General features: G+C 54.6%; 10 protein-coding genes across 10 annotated transcripts; 6 read left to right on the top strand and 4 right to left on the bottom strand.

The window, feature by feature from the left end:
- Positions 1-243: 243 nt before the first annotated feature.
- LTR77_011220 (uncharacterized protein) lies at positions 244-1,604 on the bottom strand (the record flags this gene model as incomplete). The annotated part of the gene is made up of 2 exons (XM_064808431.1): positions 244-614; positions 668-1,604. 2 exons carry the CDS (start codon positions 1,602-1,604, stop codon positions 244-246), a joined length of 1,308 nt encoding a protein of 435 aa, XP_064653387.1.
- A 2,421-nt stretch (positions 1,605-4,025) lies between these two features.
- Positions 4,026-5,888, top strand: LTR77_011219 (uncharacterized protein; the record flags this gene model as incomplete). Its single annotated transcript, XM_064808430.1, has 2 exons — positions 4,026-4,123; positions 4,769-5,888. 2 exons carry the CDS (start codon positions 4,026-4,028, stop codon positions 5,886-5,888), a joined length of 1,218 nt encoding a protein of 405 aa, XP_064653386.1.
- Positions 5,889-6,124: 236 nt separating this feature from the next.
- LTR77_011218 (uncharacterized protein) lies at positions 6,125-7,290 on the top strand (the record flags this gene model as incomplete). Its single annotated transcript, XM_064808429.1, has 2 exons — positions 6,125-6,501; positions 6,555-7,290. The coding sequence occupies 2 exons, from the start codon at positions 6,125-6,127 to the stop codon at positions 7,288-7,290; spliced, it is 1,113 nt and encodes a 370-aa protein (XP_064653385.1).
- A 247-nt stretch (positions 7,291-7,537) lies between these two features.
- Positions 7,538-10,894, top strand: SLX4 (5'-flap endonuclease; the record flags this gene model as incomplete). Its single annotated transcript, XM_064808428.1, has 1 exon — positions 7,538-10,894. The coding sequence occupies one exon, from the start codon at positions 7,538-7,540 to the stop codon at positions 10,892-10,894; it is 3,357 nt and encodes a 1,118-aa protein (XP_064653384.1).
- Positions 10,895-10,941: 47 nt separating this feature from the next.
- Positions 10,942-12,686, bottom strand: LTR77_011216 (uncharacterized protein; the record flags this gene model as incomplete). The annotated part of the gene is made up of 5 exons (XM_064808427.1): positions 10,942-11,751; positions 11,845-12,039; positions 12,114-12,356; positions 12,409-12,571; positions 12,634-12,686. The coding sequence occupies 5 exons, from the start codon at positions 12,684-12,686 to the stop codon at positions 10,942-10,944; spliced, it is 1,464 nt and encodes a 487-aa protein (XP_064653383.1).
- Positions 12,687-13,146: 460 nt separating this feature from the next.
- On the bottom strand, positions 13,147-15,016 carry LTR77_011215 (uncharacterized protein; the record flags this gene model as incomplete). Its single annotated transcript, XM_064808426.1, has 4 exons — positions 13,147-13,549; positions 13,629-14,143; positions 14,457-14,746; positions 14,809-15,016. 4 exons carry the CDS (start codon positions 15,014-15,016, stop codon positions 13,147-13,149), a joined length of 1,416 nt encoding a protein of 471 aa, XP_064653382.1.
- An 818-nt stretch (positions 15,017-15,834) lies between these two features.
- LTR77_011214 (uncharacterized protein) lies at positions 15,835-17,627 on the top strand (the record flags this gene model as incomplete). Its single annotated transcript, XM_064808425.1, has 2 exons — positions 15,835-16,457; positions 16,511-17,627. 2 exons carry the CDS (start codon positions 15,835-15,837, stop codon positions 17,625-17,627), a joined length of 1,740 nt encoding a protein of 579 aa, XP_064653381.1.
- A 326-nt stretch (positions 17,628-17,953) lies between these two features.
- On the top strand, positions 17,954-18,553 carry LTR77_011213 (uncharacterized protein; the record flags this gene model as incomplete). The annotated part of the gene is made up of 1 exon (XM_064808424.1): positions 17,954-18,553. One exon carries the CDS (start codon positions 17,954-17,956, stop codon positions 18,551-18,553), a length of 600 nt encoding a protein of 199 aa, XP_064653380.1.
- A 247-nt stretch (positions 18,554-18,800) lies between these two features.
- On the top strand, positions 18,801-19,372 carry LTR77_011212 (uncharacterized protein; the record flags this gene model as incomplete). Its single annotated transcript, XM_064808423.1, has 3 exons — positions 18,801-18,987; positions 19,041-19,276; positions 19,325-19,372. The coding sequence occupies 3 exons, from the start codon at positions 18,801-18,803 to the stop codon at positions 19,370-19,372; spliced, it is 471 nt and encodes a 156-aa protein (XP_064653379.1).
- A 233-nt stretch (positions 19,373-19,605) lies between these two features.
- LTR77_011211 (uncharacterized protein) lies at positions 19,606-21,846 on the bottom strand (the record flags this gene model as incomplete). The annotated part of the gene is made up of 7 exons (XM_064808422.1): positions 19,606-20,369; positions 20,427-20,751; positions 20,812-20,830; positions 20,898-21,144; positions 21,213-21,324; positions 21,385-21,728; positions 21,786-21,846. 7 exons carry the CDS (start codon positions 21,844-21,846, stop codon positions 19,606-19,608), a joined length of 1,872 nt encoding a protein of 623 aa, XP_064653378.1.
- Between the last annotated feature and the right edge of the window lie 504 nt (positions 21,847-22,350).

Raw genomic sequence — 22,350 nt, 5'->3', positions numbered from 1 at the left:
TGTCGCTAATGCTGGGTGCTGCATGCCCGTCACCAGCTTGATCAAGCTCTGAGTGCCTTCCCACACGGGTGTCTCGCGAAGCACTGTGAGCGACTTCCCACGCATGGCCATTCGTCGGTGCTCTCGGGTATTCAGATCATGGATCAAGTCCTGGTACGCGGCCAGGGAGTAAGCCATCAGATCCACAGGCTGCAGAAGGTTCCAGGTCTCTGCATTCAAGCCGAAGCGGTAGGTAGCCCGCATTCAGCGTCCGGCGAGCATGTACATGTTGAATGTGATCAGAAGCGCTAAGATGAGGCCAACGTACGTGGTAGGCGTCCAATTCACTCGGATGACATAGAGGTGCGAGAAGGTGGTCATCATCACAGGGTGGTCGTAGATGGACTGATTCTGCATGGCATAGTGATAGGCACTCTGACTCCAGGCGGTGGATGTGATGTGGATCACCTTGTTGACGATAGCATCGAGGTGTGACATGCCATGGAAGATGTTCGTGCCGTCTGAGTTGTCAATGTTCCTATTGAGGAGCTTGCAGTAGCCGTCGGTGCTGGAGAGCACATCGCTGGCACCTTCAAGGTCGAAGTACAGATCGTCGAAACCGGAAGTCCAATCCCCTGCAGAAAATCAGTTCAAAGGATTCGCTGCCGTCGTCGAAAACGTGGCTTACCTCTTAGGTTGGGACAGCGCTCCTCTGTTACGTTAGCTCGCGACACGCCATTCTTGAGAACGAAGTCGACTTTTCGCCACGAAGATCGATAGTTGTCGCGATACTTGATGGACTCAAACTCACACTTGGCCACGAAGTGGAAAGGGCCGTTTAGAGGTATGATGGAGGCATCCGGCTCCACACCGTACATCAAGTAGTACAGCAACGATGCGTAGCTGGACTCCACTCGACTGGGATCCACACTGTCCACTGCGGTGATGACAGTGGTGTTTACATGAGAGGCCTCGGGGTACATCCGAACGAGCATCACGCCGTCTCCTTGATCACCGGTGCGGTACTTGAGTTGTCCCGCGCTGGCGTTGACCGGCACCGCGATCTCGTAGGTCTCCTGGTTGGTTTCGATGTCCGCGTGGTCGACTCGCTTCACTAGATCAAGTGGAGCGTAGCCTACAAGACTGCTGTTCGTCCGACCAATTCGCTGGTTGTACGGCTCCTCGGTGCAGTGTATCAGGTCTGGGTCCAGGACTGGAAGACAATACTGCCGACGCTCCTCTTCGAAGCGACTGGATTCAACTTGATCGGAGAAGTGTTGCGTGGCCCAGTAGGGCAGACCCATGGTTCCGTTCGGGGGCTCAAAGGTAACGCTGCCGACTTGGCATGGCTGATAGGTGATAAGCTGAGAGCTGAGAGAGGTCATTGCCAGATCGTACGCACAGCCGGGCGCACTCAAAGTCTCGACACAAGGGTCGTGATCAGGCGGAATATCGATGCCCAAAGGTATGTAAGCGGGTGATTGATGTCCGGTCCCAGATATGATGGGCTCGATGACGAAGATGACTGATAGGACGGAATTGAGGAAGCCAAAGATGATGATGGCGAAGAGGTAGAAGGCCAACAGTCGCCGAACCTGTCGATTGTGCACCGCTGGCGCACCCATCGCAGCATGAGCGCCTCCTGCCGCTTCGATATGAACATGCAAGCGAGGGATTGTGAGTTCTGGGTTTCGCAGCTCGCTTTTTGTCTCAGCTTCGTTGGTAAGGCTGGAGAATGTCGAAAGTCAGTTCTGTACGTTGCTCTTTTCAGGACTCCCACACACCGACGGCAATGGCTCAGCAGTATCCCAATCACCGTAGCGACGACGGTTATAATCAGGTTGACCACTTGTTGAGTGTCTTTCTGCGCGTACTCGGCGGTGTATCTGGGCAAGGTAATCTTCGAGAAAGACAGTGCGGCAAACAGCAAAAGTACTGCTGTACAGATGGCGACTCCCAACAGTTGAGCTACAGCGTGCTGAGTGGTCGATCTAAGCAATCCCCTACGGCCAGTGTTGTCTTCCATGGTTTTGATATCGAAGCGAATGAGACATGGCGGAGGTCCACGGTGGGCAGCAGGGCCCTTTTGTCTCCACGGTGTTCGAGGGACGGTAGGAACAGCATCTTGCTACCGTGGTCATCGCGAATGCTGCGATCATCGAGCACTCTGCGAGAGGCGTACTGCATCGGGCCCCGGGCATCTCAAGACCGGAAGGGCATATGAAGATGAGTCTGCAGGAAGGTGTTGAGCTGTCCGTCGCTTAACTCCCATCTTCCAGAACCGAGTGTCGACTCCTGCACAGCCGCCTGTCAGAGCATGCTTAGTAGGAAGAGGGATGTCGATGTGTAAGCAGGCTTGCATGTGAGATAGATAGCGAAGCCAGCTGAGTCCTGATGTTACGCTCTCTCAGCTTTAGCGAGATCAAGAAAGGCGTCTGGTCGTTTTATCACATAGCCATAGCCATGCGTCGTCTTTCTGCTGAGAAGTCGAAGTGAAGGTAGGTCTGTTAGTGAAGGTGACTGGGGTCCCCTGTCCCAGCTCTCCCCCCCCCCCTTGCTCTTGGCCAAACCACAGACCCTCCCGTCGACTTCACTTGTCTGCTTATCTCCTACCTAGTCCTTCCAAGATATGGCTATGCAAGCGCTGGCAGATCCTCTACAGAGGTCGCCTCCGTGGCCTGGGTGAGTTGACTCCGGTAAGGAGAGCATTACTTTCGAGCTGGCCATTGTCTGACCCCGGCCTGGGCCCCTGGACCTCATTACCGGACCTGTTACGTCGTGGCTATCTGCGTCGTGCATGTGGTCTTGTTAAGAAGATACATCAGCATACTGAGCAACGAAAACGAGAGCCTCAACCATGGGTATGGCCTTCTCTGCCTGCGCCGCGCTGTCACAACTTCGTCGCCGACTGGAGTCCACACTCCATCACCGGCCTTATTGGGAGAAGTCGCAAAGGAACAAGAATCACTGGAAAAGATGAATGAGCATGCCTGATCATCTCCAATTTCATCCTGCAACCGGTCCCTTCTTACACAGCTGTAGCTGCCGAGAGTGCCGGAACCTGGAAGAAGCCCACACACCGTGGGCTTAAAACATTCAAAACCGGGCTGCATTGGATCGAGCAATTACTGTGTTCCCATCGGAGAATCAGCGCTCAGTACAGTGCGCCAATGCGCGGTGAGCTGGACAAAGCGCGTATCGTGCTCGATCGAGGATTTGCAGTATGGCAACCTCGAGTCAATCGAAGGAGAAAAACACAAATGATCGGACTTTGCTCCATCCCACAGCGCCATATATACCTGGCACGCCGCCGCAGCTGGGCCGTCTCTCGCATGGTATAGTTCACAGTCTCCTTGTCATCTCTTCCATCTTCCAAACATGAAGCTCGCCGGTGCTTTCATCACCGCCTCAGCGGCACAGCTGCTGCCACTGGCCTTCGCAGCACCAAGCTGGGATGAATCCGAACGAGTCCAGCATCCGCTTTCAAATGATCAAGACACCAGTTTTCACACAATTAAGGAGCACAAGGACACCAAGCCACCAAGTGTCTCTCAGCACATGGTCGATCAGTACATTGAAGGCATGAACGAAGGCCTCTTCTGCGACCGCTCCATGAACGTCACACTTGAGGCTCCACAGGGCAATCTGACCTAACGGCTACATTGTTGCTCGTCCCAATGCCGAGCCTACGGTCTGGCGACTGGGGCAGACAGAAGGAACGGAGGGGTTTTACATCCAGCCCATCGATGCAATTGGCCGATCACTCTTCTGGCAGGGGTACAGCTCCTCGGTGACACTGGAGTCGGGAGGCTATGCTCGATACCGCATCAACGCTCAGGAAGAGCCAAAGACGAACCGGTTGGTGATCTCATACGGTAACATGTGACTTAAACTTCAACGATGAGGGAAGAGCCGGCTTCTCTGAGGGCAACGCATGCCAGCCGCTCGTCTTCCGCAAAGCACAGCCGCATTATTGGAGGTATGCGGGCGTCAAGGATAGTGGATGTGCTCTGGATGTTGCCGATGAACTCTTCGCCGGAGACGAGATGGCTATCCTGACAGTGGAGCAGAAAGCGACTGCATTGCGCATGGCCGCGAAGCAGGTGTCGGCGAGATCCGGACGAAGCTATCAGGGCTACGGAGGGTATGGATATGGAAGGAGGTTCGGCGAGTCTAGAGGGTGGTAACAACGGGTAGTAGTGTCTTTCCAGCGGGAGGTTGGAGCTCAATGGATTCCTCTCAATTGGTTATTGAAGTCATAGCGAGACGTATGTTGCAAGGAACGATGTTGGTTTCGTGGCTTTCTCGGGGGACCTGTAGAAAAAGTAGCCACCAAGCGCTTGAGGTGTTGTTGCTGTTGCTGAAGTAGCTCTCTGACTCAAGAAGCGTGCTGGTAACGAACAGAGCCCGAGTGTTACCTCCTAATGCATCGTCAAGCACTGCCCAGATCCCCGTCATCGTGGCTGCCGCGGCGCGGAGCGGAACGTTTCATGTTTCAGGCTGGCTAGAACGTCGCCAGACAAACGCCACAGCAAGCCAAGAGCGCTGCGACTGGATCCAATCTCTGTCGCGCACCCTAATACCTCCTAGACCCTACTTGATCGACCGGCTGAGGCGGCGATATTCCAAGCGCCTCCAAGGCAGTTGCTTTGCAAAACCTGCGTGCCTGCACCTGCGTACATACGTAGCCATGGCAGAAGAAGGATGTCTGATAATGCCTCCTCCCCCCGTCCTTTGTCCACGAGCACGGCGTTAACAACTTGACGCCATTGACCACGACAATGAACAGACTTCTCAGAATTCGGCGGCTGCTCACTCGTGCTGCCGTTGGGCTTGTGCTGCTCCTGGTCTTCGTGCGCGAGCTGCGAGACAGACATGATAAAGCAATTCGAGAATATCCCATCGACTTCCAGGCCACTGCTCTGGACATCCGGTCAACAGTAGTGCCCCCTCAGCGCCCAGTTCGCTGGTTCAACGGCACGCACATCGACGAACGCTACCGGATCCTACGACATCTCAAGGCCGGCGCTCAGGGCCTGGTCTACTTGTGCTCGGACAATGCCAATGATGCCTCCGACCAAGTGATTGTCAAGACCATCAGTGCCAACGCTCGAAACCCGCTTCCATCACACCTGCAGCCCTCTTTCGACGAGTTCACTCGCAGCTGGCCTTCAGAGATTGAAGCCAGCCTCACGCTTGGTGGGCACAATACTGCTGACCACTCAGCGTTTGTCCCTGTCCTCGACTACTTCGTGTTACGCAATGCTGGAAGTTCCCCGGAAGACTGGCAATGGACCATGGTGACACCTTTTGTCTCTGGGGGCACGCTGGTGGAATTCTCTCACCGCCTGCAGCGCGTCGGAAAATCTACAGAGCAGCTCGATAACAAATATCGTCCTTCCTTGGCTAGGGTGGTGACAGACCTGCGTACTCTTCATGCCCAAGGCTATTGTCATGACGACGTCAAACCGCAGAATCTGTTCGTTCAAGGCCCAGACGACTGGCTTCTCGGTGATCTGGGAAACACCCGGGAGGTGACTCACGGCTGGCACGACACACACCTGTGGCATCGGCGCAACCAGTGGTCAGATTGTCAACTCAATGATATTCGAAACGCGCTCAAGAGCTATCTCGGTTTTCTCCGCGACGCGATTCCATCACACGATCGTGGTGCATTTGACTACGAATTCCTACACGCCGCCAATCCCTGGAGTCGACTGTACTGGGAGTTTGTCAACGAGCCAACGGCGTCGCACGACGTAGCTCTGCGAGACGGAGACGTCGGAGCGCTATCTGATCTCGGACGTTCCCACAGCAGAATGTTCATTGGAGATTGGGCACGAAAAATCGCCGTCGACCATGAATTGCTCTGCACTGCACTGTGGTACAAGCTGTGGTTCACGTTCTGACATCATTACCGTGGTTTATGGCGACGATAAACAGGAACACCGAAAGGCTTCCATAACCCGGCCTCATGCTCGAGAAGGAACGTCAGCCATCCTCTACTAGCCGCGGAGGACCAACAGGTCGCATTCGCATTCGGAGATCAAGACAAGTTGTTGGAATTTCCGCATCCACTTCCTGCTGGCTTTCTACTTTACAAAACCTCAGCACACGTCAACTACGCTACGGACGTCACTTCACAATGGACCAGCCAAACCTTCCTGTTGCAAGAAGCGTGGTGTGCTATGCAACATTCGTCGGCCTGGCCGTGCTCGCGACGTATTACATGCGTCTCAGCCCACCTTCCAATGCAGCTGGCGGGTTCTTTGCGCTCATCACAGAGCCGAAGCCATTTGTCTTTCCGGAAACCGACATAGTACTCCGGAGAACGTATACTGGACTCGGTCCCGTCGACATGTTTTTGTCATTCCTTGTGGCAGCGTTCTTGCCGGGCGCTGCGGGCATCGACAGAGCGTTTCAGCTGCAACAGATCCACTTTCTGTTCTCCTTCCTCCCGGTGATTACGGTCTGGTCTGTCGAGGCGGCGAGGAAGGGTAGTGGATGGAAGATGATCAGCTTGTAAGGTACTTTCAGTCTCAATATGAGATTGCTGACTGACACTGCATTGGCAGCACATCTTTCTGGGCCATCTTTTACCAGACCGTCGGCGGAGCAATCATCATTCCGCTATGGTACCTTTGTTTCACTCTCACTACATCTACGACTGTCTACGGCAACGACAGCCACAGTATTCCTCCGACTACAGCGAGAGGTCTTCTCCCAGCACTTCTGGTTGGATACGTGGTTCCCACCACCCTCATGTATCTCCCCTTCCTGGACATTGACACGCAGCAATTTATGGTCGCGCTCTGGCAACCCAGTCCGTTCTTCGTCAACATCCTTTGGATTTCCTACACTCGGCTTGCCGGGGCCGCGGATGATTCTCAGGTGGGCCAAGGCTCCAGAGGAAACGGCGAGAAGACGGTCAAGACGCTGTACGTCTCATCCGCCGTCATCTCCGCAGTCGTCCATGTCGGAGTCATAGGCATATGCTTGACATCCAACGATCCTCAGCAAAGCCTCTGGGACGTTTTCATGCTCGAGAATCGGGAGTCGTGGTCGATGAGTCAGGCTTTGCTGTTCATCTTTCAGATCGACTTTTGGATTATTTTTGCAGCTTCAATCGCATGCGCGTGCATCGTCGTGTGGGACCTTCACAGCTTGGGCCTTACGACGCTCGGGATGGTGCAGGCCTTTGCAGTGATCGCGTTTGTGAGTGTGGTTCTAGGACCTGGGGCAGCGCTTAGTGGTGTGTGGTACTGGCGTGAAGGCATGTTGGGGAAGAAGGCGAAGAAGAAGAGCACTTAGACCGTTCTTAAGAAGGGTCATGGATGGCAGTATAGCAGAATGGAGAGTGCTTGATCCACATCGACCAACTTTCGTGTCACGTGCACTCGCGATTGCCCGCGTTTCAGCTTCATGAATCCCAACTTCATCTTGTCGTCCACAACACCGTCCAAATACCGCCGCTGTGCTACATGTCGCCGCCGAGTTGAAGCTGTCTCGACTCCCGCCACTCCTTCCGCAATGGTTGCGTTGTTCGCGATTCGCCACCATGCCCGCTGCCACCCATAGCCCGGTGGTCATCAACAGCTCTTCGCCTCCCATCACTCCGCCCAGCATCCCCGAGAGCAATGACCGACCCGTATCCTCCTCTTCCGCTTCGCTGCTTTTGCCCTCGGCATTTGTGCGACCGCGAGCAGCTGGCCTCAAGACCGGATCGAGAGCGCAACACGTGCCGGATGGCGTCAACATGGGCTTTGCGAGCGCGGGCAGCCTAGTCAAGTCGAATCACTTCGCGACAGCTGAGCTGGACAGAGATGTTGGATTGGGAGGGGAAGGCGAAGCTATAAAGCCGAAGAAGGGGCAAGGCAGCAAAGAGAAGCAGATAGAGACCGCAGGCACCAGCAAGCTGACGAGGCCACGCAAGAGGCGCAAGACGGAGGAGGCAGTCAAAGATGTGGCGGTGGTTGCGGCCGCGTCTCCCTCAGAACGACTGCACGTCTTCAGGCATCATGCTGTCGGCGGCGATGTGGGCACAACCAACGCTACACCGACCAAGGCTTCGCCTGGCGTGGACCTACCCACAATACGGACGAGGACGCCGACTGTGACACTGTCAGAATACGCGTTCAAGGTAGGCGAAAGCCCTGGACCCGTGCAGCAGCGCAAGAAGACAACCAAGGTCCGCAATGCTGCCACGAAGAAAGCTGATGCTGGCCTGGACAAGCCTGTCAAGAAGTCGCGGAAGAGGAAAGCCAAGTCTGCATCCTTCATTCTGAATTCCGACGAGCCAGACGATGATGGAACTGTGCTTCAGGCTCCTGAAGAGGCACGCGGAGGGGGCCAGGAGACCAAGAGCGATGCACCAGCGCGCAGCAAGGGATTCGGAGCATTCGCTTTCGGTCGAGAAGAGCACCACTTGGAGGTCGACGCCAGCATCTCTGCTGAAGTGGAGCAACTCGATGTTCCCGTAACAGAGGAGACGTCTGCGCACTTCGCAAGCCGAGAAAGTCAAGGACTGGTTCCAAAAGTAACTGCACCAAACACTATCGAAGCACCTTATGTCGCGCCGATCCTACCCAGAGAATTGTCTGCAGAAACGCCTGGAGAACTGCCTGGTCCAATTCATCATGCGGCAGCAAAGCGGCGGATAGGCTGGACACCACCCAAAGACACTGACACCATCCACGCTCCACTCGACCTCTCGCCAGCACCCTCACACGAGGACGCTTTCCCAAACTCTCCACCCAAGCAACACCTCTCGACAGTCCTGAGCGGCTTTGGATACATGTCTGATATCAACTCGGCTACTCCATCGATGCGTGACGTTCGGCTTGAAGCTGCAACCAAGCGACGGCGAATCGAGCTCGCCGATTCCAGTACCAATACCGCAGCTGCTGGCCAGCAGAGGCAAGTCACCGAGCATTCTGCGGTTACAAAACCTACGAAGGAGAAGAAGCCCAAGAAACCTGCAAAAAAGGTGCAAACGATTACTGCCCTGGCAACTGCGGCGTTTCAGCCGCCTCAGCAGCCATCTAGACAGCCAGATACTGTTGTCTCGGAGCTTTTCACGGCGGACAAGGACAAGCCACCACCGCTGCCGCAGGAGACAGTCATGCCTGCAGCAGGAACCCGGCCTGCGTCCAAGGCGAAGAAGCTGCGAAAGCCTCGTACCAAACCTACTGCGGTCGCGGATGATAACACAGTCGAGAATTCGAAGCCCAAGGCCAGAACCAAAGCAAAGCCAAAGACGGCGAAGGTGAAGTTCAACGAAGCAGATCACAAGCCGAAGCTCTTCTCCCCAGGCCATGCTACTGCACAATTCGATAAGCAGGATTTCGTATTTGGCACATCGAGCCAGCTTGCTGTGGACGAAGATGCGGCGTTCATACGCGATATGCAGGCTGCTGTGAGGGAATCCGAGATGATGCTACAGCCTGATACCAGCGCCAGTCTTTCGCCTCAGAAGCAGGGTACGCAAGCCATAGCGTCGCCTCCGAGCTGGAAGAGCTGCGTTCGTGTGCCAACTGCTCCTCATGGGACCAACTTGTCGGTCGGTCAAGCCGACAAAGAGCACTGGTGTACATCATCGCGAGACAGGAATGGTGGAGTGGTTAAGATCCCTCCGATCAATTCGCTCTCTGGCCCACGACGAAGTCTCGCACGAACGTCTGATGTTGCAGCAGCGCCGTCCGGGCTTGCATCTTCTGGCGTGGTCTTTAAGTCACGAGGCGCAGACGACGTCCCCTGTATACCTCATGCTGAAGCCCGCGAGGGTACCTTCGGTGTTCCGCAAGGCACTGAAGGGCCAATAGTCCCTCCCATTCAGGCCAACAGCTTGGCCACTGGCCTGCAAACTTCCCCATCGCCACTGGAGCTACCACCATCTTCTCCTGCCAACGACGCAAACGACCGTGACGACAACGATGATGATACGTGGATGCTTCTGGGCAGTGACGACTCGATAGCTGCACCCGTACTACCTCACCCCGGGAACGAAGTGACTGACATCGTGGTGAATGATGATGGCTCTCCGGCGCCCGCGAAAGACAACCGGAAAATTGGACCACCCCTTCCACAGTCGGTCATGCCGATGAGATCTCCATTGCGACTGCTTGATCGCAACCTGCCGGTGCTCGCTTCTCCTTATTCCACAAAAGCTAGGACAAAGCCTGCAAAGAACGTTTCACCGCCAGCTGACACTGCTGCCGCGAAGGCAGTACCCCTGGGTCAACAGAGCAAGTCTTCACCGCCGCGTAAACGAGGACGCCCACCTAAGGCGGCGGCGGCGATCACAGCTGAGTTACAACATCAAAGCAACAATGCAACAGTCGCCTCCCAGCCAGCGGCAGCTACTGAGTTCATTGACATAGATGTGATCTCAGACTCAGACGCCCCCGTGACGCCCTCTCCGCCTCGGCGACGAGCCAAGTCCCTCTCTCCGGCCGTCACACCACTCAAGTTGACTCCTGTGAAGGCACGCGAGCTCGAAGCAAAAGCACCGGCAGTGGTCGTTCCTACGCTGAAGTCTGGCGACTCACATTGGCAGTCAGTGCGAGCAGCAACCTTCACACGCATCACGCAAGCTGTGAAGGCTGGCCCGCGTACCGACAACTCGGATAAACCTTCTTGGTGGCAGAAGATTCTACTCTACGATCCCATCGTACTGGAAGATCTAACTGCCTGGCTCAACGAGCGAGGGATGAAGGTGGAGGTCAAGAAGCAGAACCCGCGGCCCAAGAAGAAGGGCCGAAAGAAGAAGGACGATGCTGAGATTGCCGAAGAGCCTGAATGGGAAGTGGTTGAAGAACCGCTCCAGCCTTGGATGGTGCAGAAGTGGTGCGAGGAGATGAGCGTTTGTTGTCTATGGAACGGCGGACTGAGGGGAGGAGTCAAGACGGCTTATTGATGAGCAGGTACGATTTGACTATGTACATGGTGATTATATGAGTGTTTTCAAGCATCCACATCAACCCAAGTACTGAATGCCATGCCCTCGGGAGTCTTCTTCCATTGGCCTGTGCCAGGGTCGAGGAATGTCTCAGCGTCCGACTTTACAGATTCCCGGATGAGCTCTGCCTTTGCTCCACTGCGAGATGTGATGGTACAAGGGTAGTGGCGTGGTTCGACGGTGATACCGCCCACAAGGTCGTCGACGTCGTATGTCACCTTCTGCCCCGTACGTTCATCAATGGCTGGCGTAAATTCGAATGCCCACATCAGCCTCGCTATGCCCAAGAACAGCGACCGTTCCGCGATGTGGATACCCTGGCACAGACGCCGCCCAGCGCCGAAGACGTAGTTGTCTCGCTTTGAGGCTTCGCCAGTAGCAGATTCGTACAGTGTTCGAGTGTCGTCGGCAAAGCGGTCGGGGTTGAAGGTACGCGGAGAAGGACTGCGCTTGTCATCCATGTGTATGGCCCAGACATTATTGATGACGGTCGCACCGGCGGGTATGCGATAGCCGTTGTAATGGTCTTCACGGAGGGCTGCATGCGGGACGCCGAGAATCACGGTTGGCATCCAGCGCATGGATTCCTTGATGCAGGATCGCACGTAGGGTAGGTTGGGGTAGTCGTCGATGGTAGGAAGACGCTCGGCACCAACGACGCTGTCGACTTCGGCGCGGACTTTCTCTTGAACGGACGGCCAAACTAGCATGGCAAGAATGAAGCCGTAGAGGATCGCGGCAGTAGTATCTGATCCGGCCTCTAGTAAAGACCCACTGATGTAGGCGGCTTGATCGTCATTGAACTGTTCCACTTTCTGAGCGCGGAGAAGATCGTTACAAAAGCACGGCTGTCGTATAGAAGGTCAGCGTGGTCGTCACGCCGCAAGCAAAATTGATGGACGACCTACATGTCCCGTGCCTGCTTCGAGCCCACGCTTCGCCCGCATCCACAGGCGGACATAGAGATCTTTCTCCTTCCCGTGAAGCCACTCTGCTTCACGTACTTGAGGAGACAGAAAGCGCGGAAGAGACTGGATCGCGGGAAACAGGTCGGTGAGCTGAGCGCTGGCGCTTCCAGCAAGTTTCGACCACCGCTCGAAGCTCTGTGCGCCGCGTGGCAGGGTCAGTAGTCTGATATAGAAACGCACGCTTCGTCGTGATATCGTATTGCACTCACCCAGAAGAGCTGCTGCAGATTCGGGTCCTGGGTGTCTGGAGCACGGTATCCGAAGACAATTTGCGTCGACAGAGAGAAAGTATACCGGCGAAGATGGCCCAGGAAATGCTCGGGGTCATCCAGGAACCCTTGCAGCATTACCTTGTTTTCTAGGTCTTGGTAAGGAACGTATGTGACAGCGGCTTTGATGTTGAGGATGTTGTGGATGGTCTTGTGAATCATACGCCAGAACTTGCCGTACCGCTGGTGGTGTTCGTCAGCGCGAGCAACATATGGCGGGTCCGCTGGGGCATACCATGACGACAAGTCTCATGCCACCGCTGGCGATGGTCTGACCAATGTACATGTCCGGTCGGTCGGAGTAGTCGCCGCTGCGACGATCTAGAATATCTTTCACGGCGACGTCACTGGACAGCACAATCATGGTTTTGGTGCCGAGCATCAAAGAATAGACCGGTCTGGTATTGATGGTCAACAAAATATCGGCTCAGTCAAGATGTGTTCGCAAAGGCAGCCTCACCCGTACTCGTCGGCCCATTTCTGCAGTTGAATATGGGGTTTGACAGTGGGCATCTGGAAGGCGTAATGTCAAAGCGTGCTCTTGTGGTCACGGTTTGATACGCGGCTCACTTGATGAAGGTTTCCAAGGACAGGAATGGTTGGCGGACCAGGAGGAAGGTCAGGTGGGCGCTGTCCAACATTGTAGACTTTGCTGAAGAGGAAGACCAGGAGGCCAGCGAAGGCCAATGATAGTAGGAAACCATTGGAGAAAGACAAGAACATGGTGGGTTGTTCATTCCCCGCGACACTTTTTTTCTGCTGTTGTCTGCAATTGCAGGCATGCGAACTGAAAAAAGGTCAACTATCAGAGGCCTGGTCCAAGAGAAGATTGCATGGCAAATACCATACTAGTTGTTGGTTGACCCCGCTGGGGAAGAGCCTGTCCTCCGAACGGATCAGGTTAGTAAGATGTCCAAGGCGGAGTGCCGAGAGTCCGGGGATACCGTGGGGTTGGTGGCGTGGGATGCTTGAGTCAACTTTGCCACAACTCGAGATTGATGGGATCTTCCTCCGACGAGACGGGTAGAAGGGCACTCCAATCCTCGAAATCAAGTGGCAAGGGGTTTCCAATGTCGCCAGGATCCCATAGCTGGTCGTAATATTCCGCACCGAGGCCGCCGCCCGCAAGCTCGGGATCGTTTGGCGAAGATGTGCTGTTGAGAGATGTGTCCTGAGGTGCCTGGTGATATCGGTGTGCTAGAGAAGAAAGCTCTCGTGCGACGCGAGCCGGTACAACCGCACCGGTTGCAAGCTGTAGTCGCGCAAAATAGCCGGTGGCAACGTCGAGAAGGGCTAGACTGCACACATCGGCTCCCTCATCGAGGCAATACACGAATAGGCTGGTCATTGCGTACACGGGACCGAAATATGCAACGCTGCGCCGCAGAGGGTTAGTTGGTGCTAGTGACCGAGAATTTTCCGGCGAATCGCAACCGAAAAGGCATTGCGACTTACGGAAGAGTGGTGTGTGCTCTGAGATTGATGTGTTCGGTTAGTAGAATGGCCGCCCGGGCTGCTCTCGCCACAGACTCTGCCGACTGATTCGTTTGCATCTCGGAAGTCTCTTGCGAATGCAGGCCTGTCAAGGCACGGAGCCATGGGTAGCTTAGCACAGTGTGTATGCTCAGTGTAGCATTCAGATATGCGTAGTGGAGATACAGTAACTGATCAAGGCTGACCAGTGGCGGCAAGGACGCTGGCTGAAGGCATTGACCAAGCTGGAGATCAAAGGACTGGTTGAGCGTATCTCGTACGCTGTCGAGCTCGCCTTGCAACTCCGCGATGGCTTCCATCAGCAGCTTGCCTCCGGAGCGCAGATATCGAGCTGTAGACAGGCGCTTCTCTGATCTTGATAGCAGCTGAGAAAGTCGTATGAGGCTGTGGCAGTACGCAAGGTTCGATGCGCTGCCATTGTTGACATGTTGCGGCAACGCGCAAGTGATCTCATCGTCGTCGATAATCTGAACAGCCTTGTGAACACCAAAAATGCTGCAATGTTTGGATGGAAGACTGACCGACGGACGACTTGCCTGCAGGGTGATCTGCTTTTCTAGACAGTACACGCCCCAAAATATGCAGTTGCGATCGTTGAGCTCTTGCGTAGACAAGTCCTGTGATGGAGGAGCCGCTCGATGCAGGCCTTTGGCAAAAGCAAGACGCACTGCATCCGATATGAGCATATACTCAAGGCAAGGGGTGCCAAAGTTTTGAGTGTAGTAGGCCCATGGGAACGATCGTCGTATTAGCTTGCAGTCGCTTCGAGAGGTCAAGAAGGCAGCTTACCATCAGTGTCAAAGCCTGTACGCCCATAATGGAAGTCTTCAGGAAGATGAGTCTTGCGTACACCGCGAGGGCAGTCTCGAAGTATCGCCATGCCTGCTTGCTGGCTTTGCGAAAGGTTTGGGATTTCGACAGCTCGATTCGACAGCCGGCGGCAAATACAACGCTCCGCAGCGCAAGCCATGTAGCACTTGTATCGCTCACGAGCCCTGCTTGATGGGCGGTAAGGTGCTTCTCAAACCACGTACGTTGCACGATTCCAAGCGAAGCGTCCAGAGCTTGATCAAAGTAAGCTGCATCAAGTAAGTACGAAGGTCTCGGATGTGAATTCAGACAGACGGTCCTGTCAGCTTACCTCGAGTGTATCTCCAGGCTGTCTGAGGATCAGGATCAGGCACTCTCGCTGAAGACAAGTCCGTATCCATCTTCAGCCGCCCGGTGATGTATGAGGAGAACTCGGCTGCAGTTTGCGAGAAGTCCACACTCTGAGTCTTGCCATTCACCCACCTCACGCCGGGTTTGGAACATATCGAGAGATAAGAACGCGGTCCTGGGAGACACATGAGAATTTTGCCGAAAGCCTCCAAAACACAAGGTCAACTTGCCATGGTACTCCCAGTTTGTCTGTTCGCGTTGAGAGTCAGCCTACATCACAAGGGAAGTCCTGGTGGCAAAGAAGGCATACTTTGTCGTCTGAAAGAACACTGCTGCCCTCGTAGAGCTCGTCTGGACCCTCTTCAGTCCCGAATGACTCCTCTTCTCGAGTTTGGGTTGGTTGCGGTACTGAGAGCAGGGAGCTAGAGGCTGCTGTGGTCCCAGTGTCGCCTTCTGGTCCTTGGGTAGTTGATGGTGTAGACCGCTCCGCCGTCGTTGCAGGCGTGGAAATGGCCATAAAGGCCCGCCCACGCCCTGGAGCTGTAATGCATATCTGGCCGCGGTCGATACAATTGGGGCACGGGTTACCATCACCTTGTCCGTTGCCTGACAACAGGGGTGGTGTCAGCAGTGCACGCAAAGTACAGGATGGATCGTGCACACTAACAGCGAATCTTCTTGGCACGACAGTAGTTGCATGCCTTTCCTGCTCGTCTTCTCTTTCTCGACCCTCCACCATCTTCAGCATCAGATGCCATCTCGTCTCAGCCGCTTGCTTTGCGTGAGGCCGAGTTGGGATGGAGTACTCCGACTCTCCACTGTTCCGTGCAAGTCCCCGGTCTTTTACCCTGGGGAGGGGACTCGACATTTGGAAGCATCCCGAACCAAAGGGGCAGGTGTGCCGTAGCAGTCGACGGCATGCATCAGCTTATGTTGTGCGCCGCCATGCTCAGCATTCGTTGCTCGCCCTGCCTCATGCAATAGCTCTTCCAGTACCACCCGGACGATGAACGAATATTGGAAGGAAGAATGCCTGCCAGAAGGCACCGTGGCCATCGCTGGAGGAGGACCCGTCGGCCTCATTCTAGCAAGAGTACTCGCCACATACGGGGTGAATTCAGTGCTCTTCGAACGTAATCCGTCGACAACGACCTGGCCGAAGATGGACCTGACCAACGCTCGTTCTATGGAGCTGTTCCATCGAATAGGACTAGCAGAGGACCTACGCCGCCAAGGAGTGCCTTCCGACATTGACCAGGACGTTCTCATGTCGACAGGCCTGGGCCGCGACCATCTACTGGCCAAATGGGATTTGCCGAGTGTTGACAAGTTTCGACAACGTGTTCAGCAGTGGAATGATGGGACGCAGCCGCATGAGCCATGGCAGCGCATCTCGCAAGCTATCTTTGAGAAGTGGCTCAAGTGCATCTGTGACAAGGACCCATTGATCGATCTTCGATACGGCTGGAAGGTGGAGTCGGTGCAAGAAGACTCGGATCGCGTCACGACGACTGTTGTCGAGCCTGGTGGAACCAAACGAGTCTTCACCTCACAGTACCTCGTAGGTTGTGATGGCGGGTCCAGTAGAGTGCGGAAATCACTAGGCATCTCTATTGACGGGGGACCCATGTAAGCACGACCATCCACAAATTGTATCTGTGCATCTAACTCAACATTTCCAGCCCTGTGCGCGCCATTCTCGTCCACTTCAAGTCACGAGACCTTCGGCGACTCCACAAACACGGCAGATTCTGGCATATCTTCTTCACAGATCCGAGTGGAGGTCTTGGTGGTGCTATTATTGCGCAGGACGAGGTCGACACCTGGACGGTTCACCTCTTCGTTCCCATCGATTCGACGGAGGATCCCGATCTACTTACGTCCGAGGAGGTCGTCTATCGGGTCATGGGAGGCATGTACGACCCATACCTTATCACCATTGATGAGATTTTAGTGCGCTCTACCTGGCGTCCTGTCATAGCTGTTACCGATGATTGGTCGGGCCCGCACCACCGAGCCTTCCTCGCAGGTGATTCGGCTCATCAGAACATCCCAACAGGAGGCTACGGAATGAACATGGGAATAGCGGATGCTTTCGACCTGGGCTGGAAGCTCGCGGCCGTGATCAATGGCTCTGGCGGCACTAGTCTGCTCGAGTCTTATCAGATCGAACGAAAGCCGGTTGCAAGCAGGAACGTTGCACACTCCGGCGTCCATTTCCAAGTTCACGCTGGACTTAAAGACATACTCGCAAGTGGAAACGCAGATCCACGCCGTGTTGACTGTGATACTATGGAGGCTCATCAATTGCGATCTCAGATACAGCAGTACTACCAGCAGCACGACGGCGAGAATAAGGACTTTGGAATCGAGATGGGTTACAGATATCGATCGCGCATCGTTGTGCCTGACGACATCGATGGTATCGAACCAGATTGGACTCCATCCGCCTACACGCCCACCACATGGCCTGGAAGCCGACCGCCACATCTCTTCCTGAGCGATGGCTCAGCTATCTTCGATCACTTCGGAATGGACTGGACATTGTTGTGCTTCGGCGACTCCGACTGCGGTCAGGAGCTACTCGTCCAAGAAGCGAAGAATATGACCATACCGCTGAGGACTGTGCATCTAGCCCATGAGCGGTTGGCTAAGAAGCTCTACGAACGAAGTCTTGTTCTGATCCGACCCGACCAGCATGTTGCGTGGAGGTCGGATGAGTTGAAAGATCTCGAAGCGGCTCGCAGAGTGTTGATGACCGTCACAGGCCGATTTGATTGTGTGGATGCCGCTGTTTGATGTAAAGCGGAGGAATCTAATCTTGTACCATTGCAAGTAGCATGTACGAGTGGTATGGCATTCTCTCCTCAAAAATCGTTTCGATGCCAAACTCCAGCCTTTCACGATATGCACCCGAAAGGCGAGCAAACAATGTGCATATCATTGGTGGAACACTGCTCACACATTGCCAAATTGGTTCGGAGACTGGGCGGGGCCTGGCAGCTCTTCGGTCCAGGTGCTGACTCTCGACGATCCTCGTACTTCCATGCTCTCCTTCAAGTCGCCTCTGCTACTCAATTACTGGCAATGCAAAGATTTGCCGCAGACTGAGAAATATATCGACTATGGGCGCCGCAAATCAGGATGAATTCGATCGCCCCGGCGAAAAGGTCCAAAGTCCATCGACATTGGCCCATGTCGTCCTTCGAACTGGCAATTTCCAGCAGATGGTCGACTTCTACATTCAGTTCCTCGGAGGCAGCATCACGTACGGGAATGACTTCTTGTGCTTCATCACGTACGACGAAGAACATCATCGCATCGCCCTCCTGAACATTCCCGGCACCGGCAAAAAACAGCCAACCAGCAGTGGACTGGAACACATTGCTTTCACGTTCCCTACTGTTCGTGACTTACTTGTCGCCTATCGACAGCGGAAGCATCGTGGCATTTTGCCAGTCTGGTCCGTCAATCATGGACCAACGACGAGCATCTACTACAAAGATCCAGACGGGAATATGCTGGAGACGCAGGTGGACAACTTCGATACTGTCGAAGATGCCAACAAGTTCATGACCAGTCCGCACTTTGCCGAGAATCCGATCGGCACGGATATCGATGTTGAAGATCTGATCGACAGGATGCGGAAGGGCGACGACGAAGCGGTCCTCAAGAAGCGCGTCGAGATCGGAGCGAGAGCGATACCAGCGATGGATGAGATGTGAATATGATGATCTCTAGTGGATTTTGCTATTGATAAGCATCTGTGTCTTATTACTCTTGCAGGCGTGTCAGCTCGGACGATTGTGAGCGATGGACGAGTGGGCTTGCTTTCCGTATTAGGTCGGCATACGCAAAGGCCAGGTCAAACCGAGAGCTCGTTGTATATGTAGTGCTGGACGCATTCTGTGCGTTCAGACTTCGCCAGTCTCCACCGTCCGCTCCAACTCACACCGCTGTTATTTGTTGAAGATGTCCTATGTCACCGCACAGACGGTCTGGATGACCCCAACGCCCTCCAGCATCCAAGACCTACTGCAAGACTTCTTCGTTATTGCAGACACACCAGACCCCGAAGCCGGCAACCTCTGGGCCGATCGAGTGTTTCAATCCGACGCCAGCTTGGTAACAAGTCAAGGGGCAATCTCAGGTGAACAAGGTATGCGCAAACTGGCTGCAGTGCCATGCCAATATTGACTCGATGTTGTGCAGCCATCAGGAATTCTCGAAAGCATGCATGGGATGCGATCAAGTCAAGGAAGCATTTCATACGCCGCGCATACGCCGGTGGCCAGAATGCCGAAGATATCATGATCCATGGTGATATGCACGCCACGATCCGGAGCACTGGGCAGGAAATCAGCGTTCCTTTCGCAGCACGATTCGTCGTGGGCAAAGACAGCATTGGTTCCGGGAAGCCAAAGCTCTCATCATATGAAGTCTGGGCCGTGAGTGATATGTATAACTGACTTTTGACAGAGGCTGATATCTCCCAGGACTCTGCTCCCTTGGCATCTGCTCTTCAGCAAGCGAACGCCAAATGACCAATACGCCAGATAGTCCTGCATTGCACCATTAACCTCACGTCCCTTCAGTGCTTTATGAGGATGAGCGCATTTCCACCTGCGGCTGACTCGAGCACTCGTGCTTCGGATACGACAGGCTGTTGTGAGATGATAGAAATGATGGGCACTGGAAAGGCATTCCTTCAGCGGAGGAGTAGGGTACACTGTACAATCTCTGCTTATGTACAAAGTCTCTGGTCGCAGACCCTAACCTACAGTCTCGCCTGCGCAGAAGACTGCGATTTGCCCTTGTCGAGTCCAAGCTCCTTGATGATGATATCCGCCGCCTTCTCGCCGACTAGGAACGCTGTGTTGCCGGTGTTTGCTCCGACGTTCTCTGGTGGAACACTCAGATCTGCAAGCTTCAGGCCCTTGATGCCATGCACGTTCAAGCTGGGGTCCACCACGCCCTTCTGATCCCGAGATGCCATCTTGCAAGTGCCAAGAGAATGCCATGTCGTGGAGACGGTCTCCCGGATCTTCTGCTCGAGAGCCTCGTCATCCGCCTTGGAGTACTGAATCCGGTCATCGTCTCCCTTTGCGATGGGTCCGTCTGCATATTGAACAACCGCCGCGGGAGAGTCTTTGGCGAAATCTGGGTGGTTGCCAACAAGTTCTCCACGGAAGAACGGCAGTCGACGGAAGATCTCGCGAGCGAGCTTGTACGCCCAGATATGCTTCTTCACATCAACCGAGTTGGCGTCCTGGAGCCAGCCGGTGTCGAAGTCGATGGGGTCGGTCATCTTCGGGCCAGTTATGTGGATATGGCCACGAGAGTAGGGGTAGGCGGTCCAGTTTGCGAGCGAGACGTATTCGGCGCCATCAGGTAGGGTGCTGTGGTCGCCGTAGTAGCAGTTGTAGAGTGCCATGATCATCAATGGGCGATCAGCATAGGGCTTGAAGTCTTTGTCCCAAGCGGCCTTGAACTCTGGCCCCAGAGCTTCGACTTCGGCTTCGGTGGGTCGCACCTTCCCCTCTGTATTGCATATCGTTAGCAACCTAAATATCGTCTTCGCGATGGAGAGCAACATACGAGCATCCATAGCATTGGTCCCGAGAAGCTCGTCATTCTCAGCAATCGCCTTGTTGATGTCAAACCTGCCGTCAGAGAAGCCATTGATGCAATCTCTTGGCGCCAGGCTCGTTCGATACGACCACAAGCTGAGATGGTGGTCTTGGTAGTCGTGTCCGACGCCGGGCAGATCTTGCACCACATCGACTCCCGCCTTCTTCAGGATATCGGCGTTACCAATACCGGATCGTTCGAGGATGAGAGGAGTCGCGCATGCGCCGCACGAGACGACGACCTGCTTGCGAGCCCGTACGTTGCGAGGAGAGGCATATCCGGCATTGAGGAACTGCAGGACAGAAAAAGTATCAGCAATTGTTCTAAGCAATCATCCGGGCCCCATGCTTACCTCTGGATTTGCCATGTATCTGCGACACGGAGGAAATGTCAGCAAACGTCTTAACCACGATGGTCATTAGCACACTGGAAGCGTACCTGGGGTTCGTCTGATACTCCACACCGACAGCCTTGCCATTCTCCACGTTGACTTTGATCACCTCTTTCTCGCATAGCACATGGAGATTTGGGTAGTCGCCGCTTTGAAGCTTGGGGTGGAGGTATCTGTGAGCCGCATCTGACCGTCGTCCGTTCGGACCGATGTACTTCTGGTATCGCTCGAAGCCGTTGTTGTCGTCAAGGTTCTGAAGGTCGTTGAACTCGGGGTAGCCCAACTTCCCGCAAGCTATAGACGAAAGCAAAGGGTTAGCCACAGTGGTAGAGACAATGGAGCTTGGCTCGTCAAGACCGTACCTTTGATGAAGTCATCTTCCGCTTCACGAGCGCGGTGTGTGCCCTTGCTGATGAGTGTCGGGCCGGTGCCGCCATGGTGCTTCTGCTCGCCGTAGCCGTGGTAGGTTTCGAGCTGGATGCTAACATCAGCAATGCGTTCATTGACTCAGACTTTCTCCGATGCTGGACATACCTTGTTAAGGAATGGCACCAAGTCGTCCGCGCTCCAACCCTCTGACTTCCAGCTGTCGAAGTCGCTCCTCTGGCCTCGAGTGTACACCATCCAGTTGATAGCACTTCCGCCTCCTAGCGTGCCTCCGCTTGGGACAATCGGACTTCGACCAGCGAGCTCCTTGGACTGCTTGCCATGCCAGAACAGAGTGTACTTGCTGCTTGGGAACAGGTTACGGGGATAGAGAGCTGGGTGTACGACCAAAGGCTCGTTGTAGTTGTTTGGGCCTTGTTCGATTACGAGAATAGATGTTTTCGGATCGGCTTCTGCGAGACGGCCAGCAACAACGCAGCCCGCAAGACCACCTGGACGAAGCAAGGGAATCAGCGAGGGTGGTTAGGAGTGTACTGGAGTCTAGATACCTCCAGCGATGATCACATCAAACTCGGTCAAGTCGCTGGGAAGCTTCGTGTGCAACGGCATGTTTGCGTTTCGAAGAAACAATGAAAGGTATTGCGGGAGAATGAGCAGAAGAGGAACTCCAGCACGATGCAAAACTGTACCTTGAGGTATTAATACTGCTCGCCTACTTACCGTCCACACGTCAGCCGAGGCGGGGTGGTCATCCTGCTGCTTCCCCTCCCTGCGATGAGCAGAGTGAGTGGCCACGCGATTCGTGAACAATGGAGTCCTCGATGCTGGTGCAGAGCGACGATCAGCGAAACCCCGCGGTGCCCCACAGCTGGAAATACACCGGGGGTCCTTTGCGGGTGAAAGGGAGAGATCTGAGAGATGGAAGCGCGACTAAATACTGGAAAACTGGCGGCAAATGGCTTCCGTTTCCGTGTGTGCGCGCAATGCCATACCGACTCATTGGTGCATGATGACCTGTAATGGCAGTCAAGCCTAGCGATCTGGCAGAGCCTCACCTGTTGTCGAGCTAGGAAGCATGTTCTTGTAGGCTACTTACCACTGCAGCTGAACTCT

Source organism: Saxophila tyrrhenica, assembly GCF_035928015.1.
Source record: "Saxophila tyrrhenica strain CCFEE 5935 chromosome Unknown scaffold_36, whole genome shotgun sequence".
NCBI classification, from domain to species: domain Eukaryota; kingdom Fungi; phylum Ascomycota; class Dothideomycetes; order Mycosphaerellales; family Extremaceae; genus Saxophila; species Saxophila tyrrhenica.
This window is presented reverse-complemented; position numbering and strand designations above follow the sequence as displayed.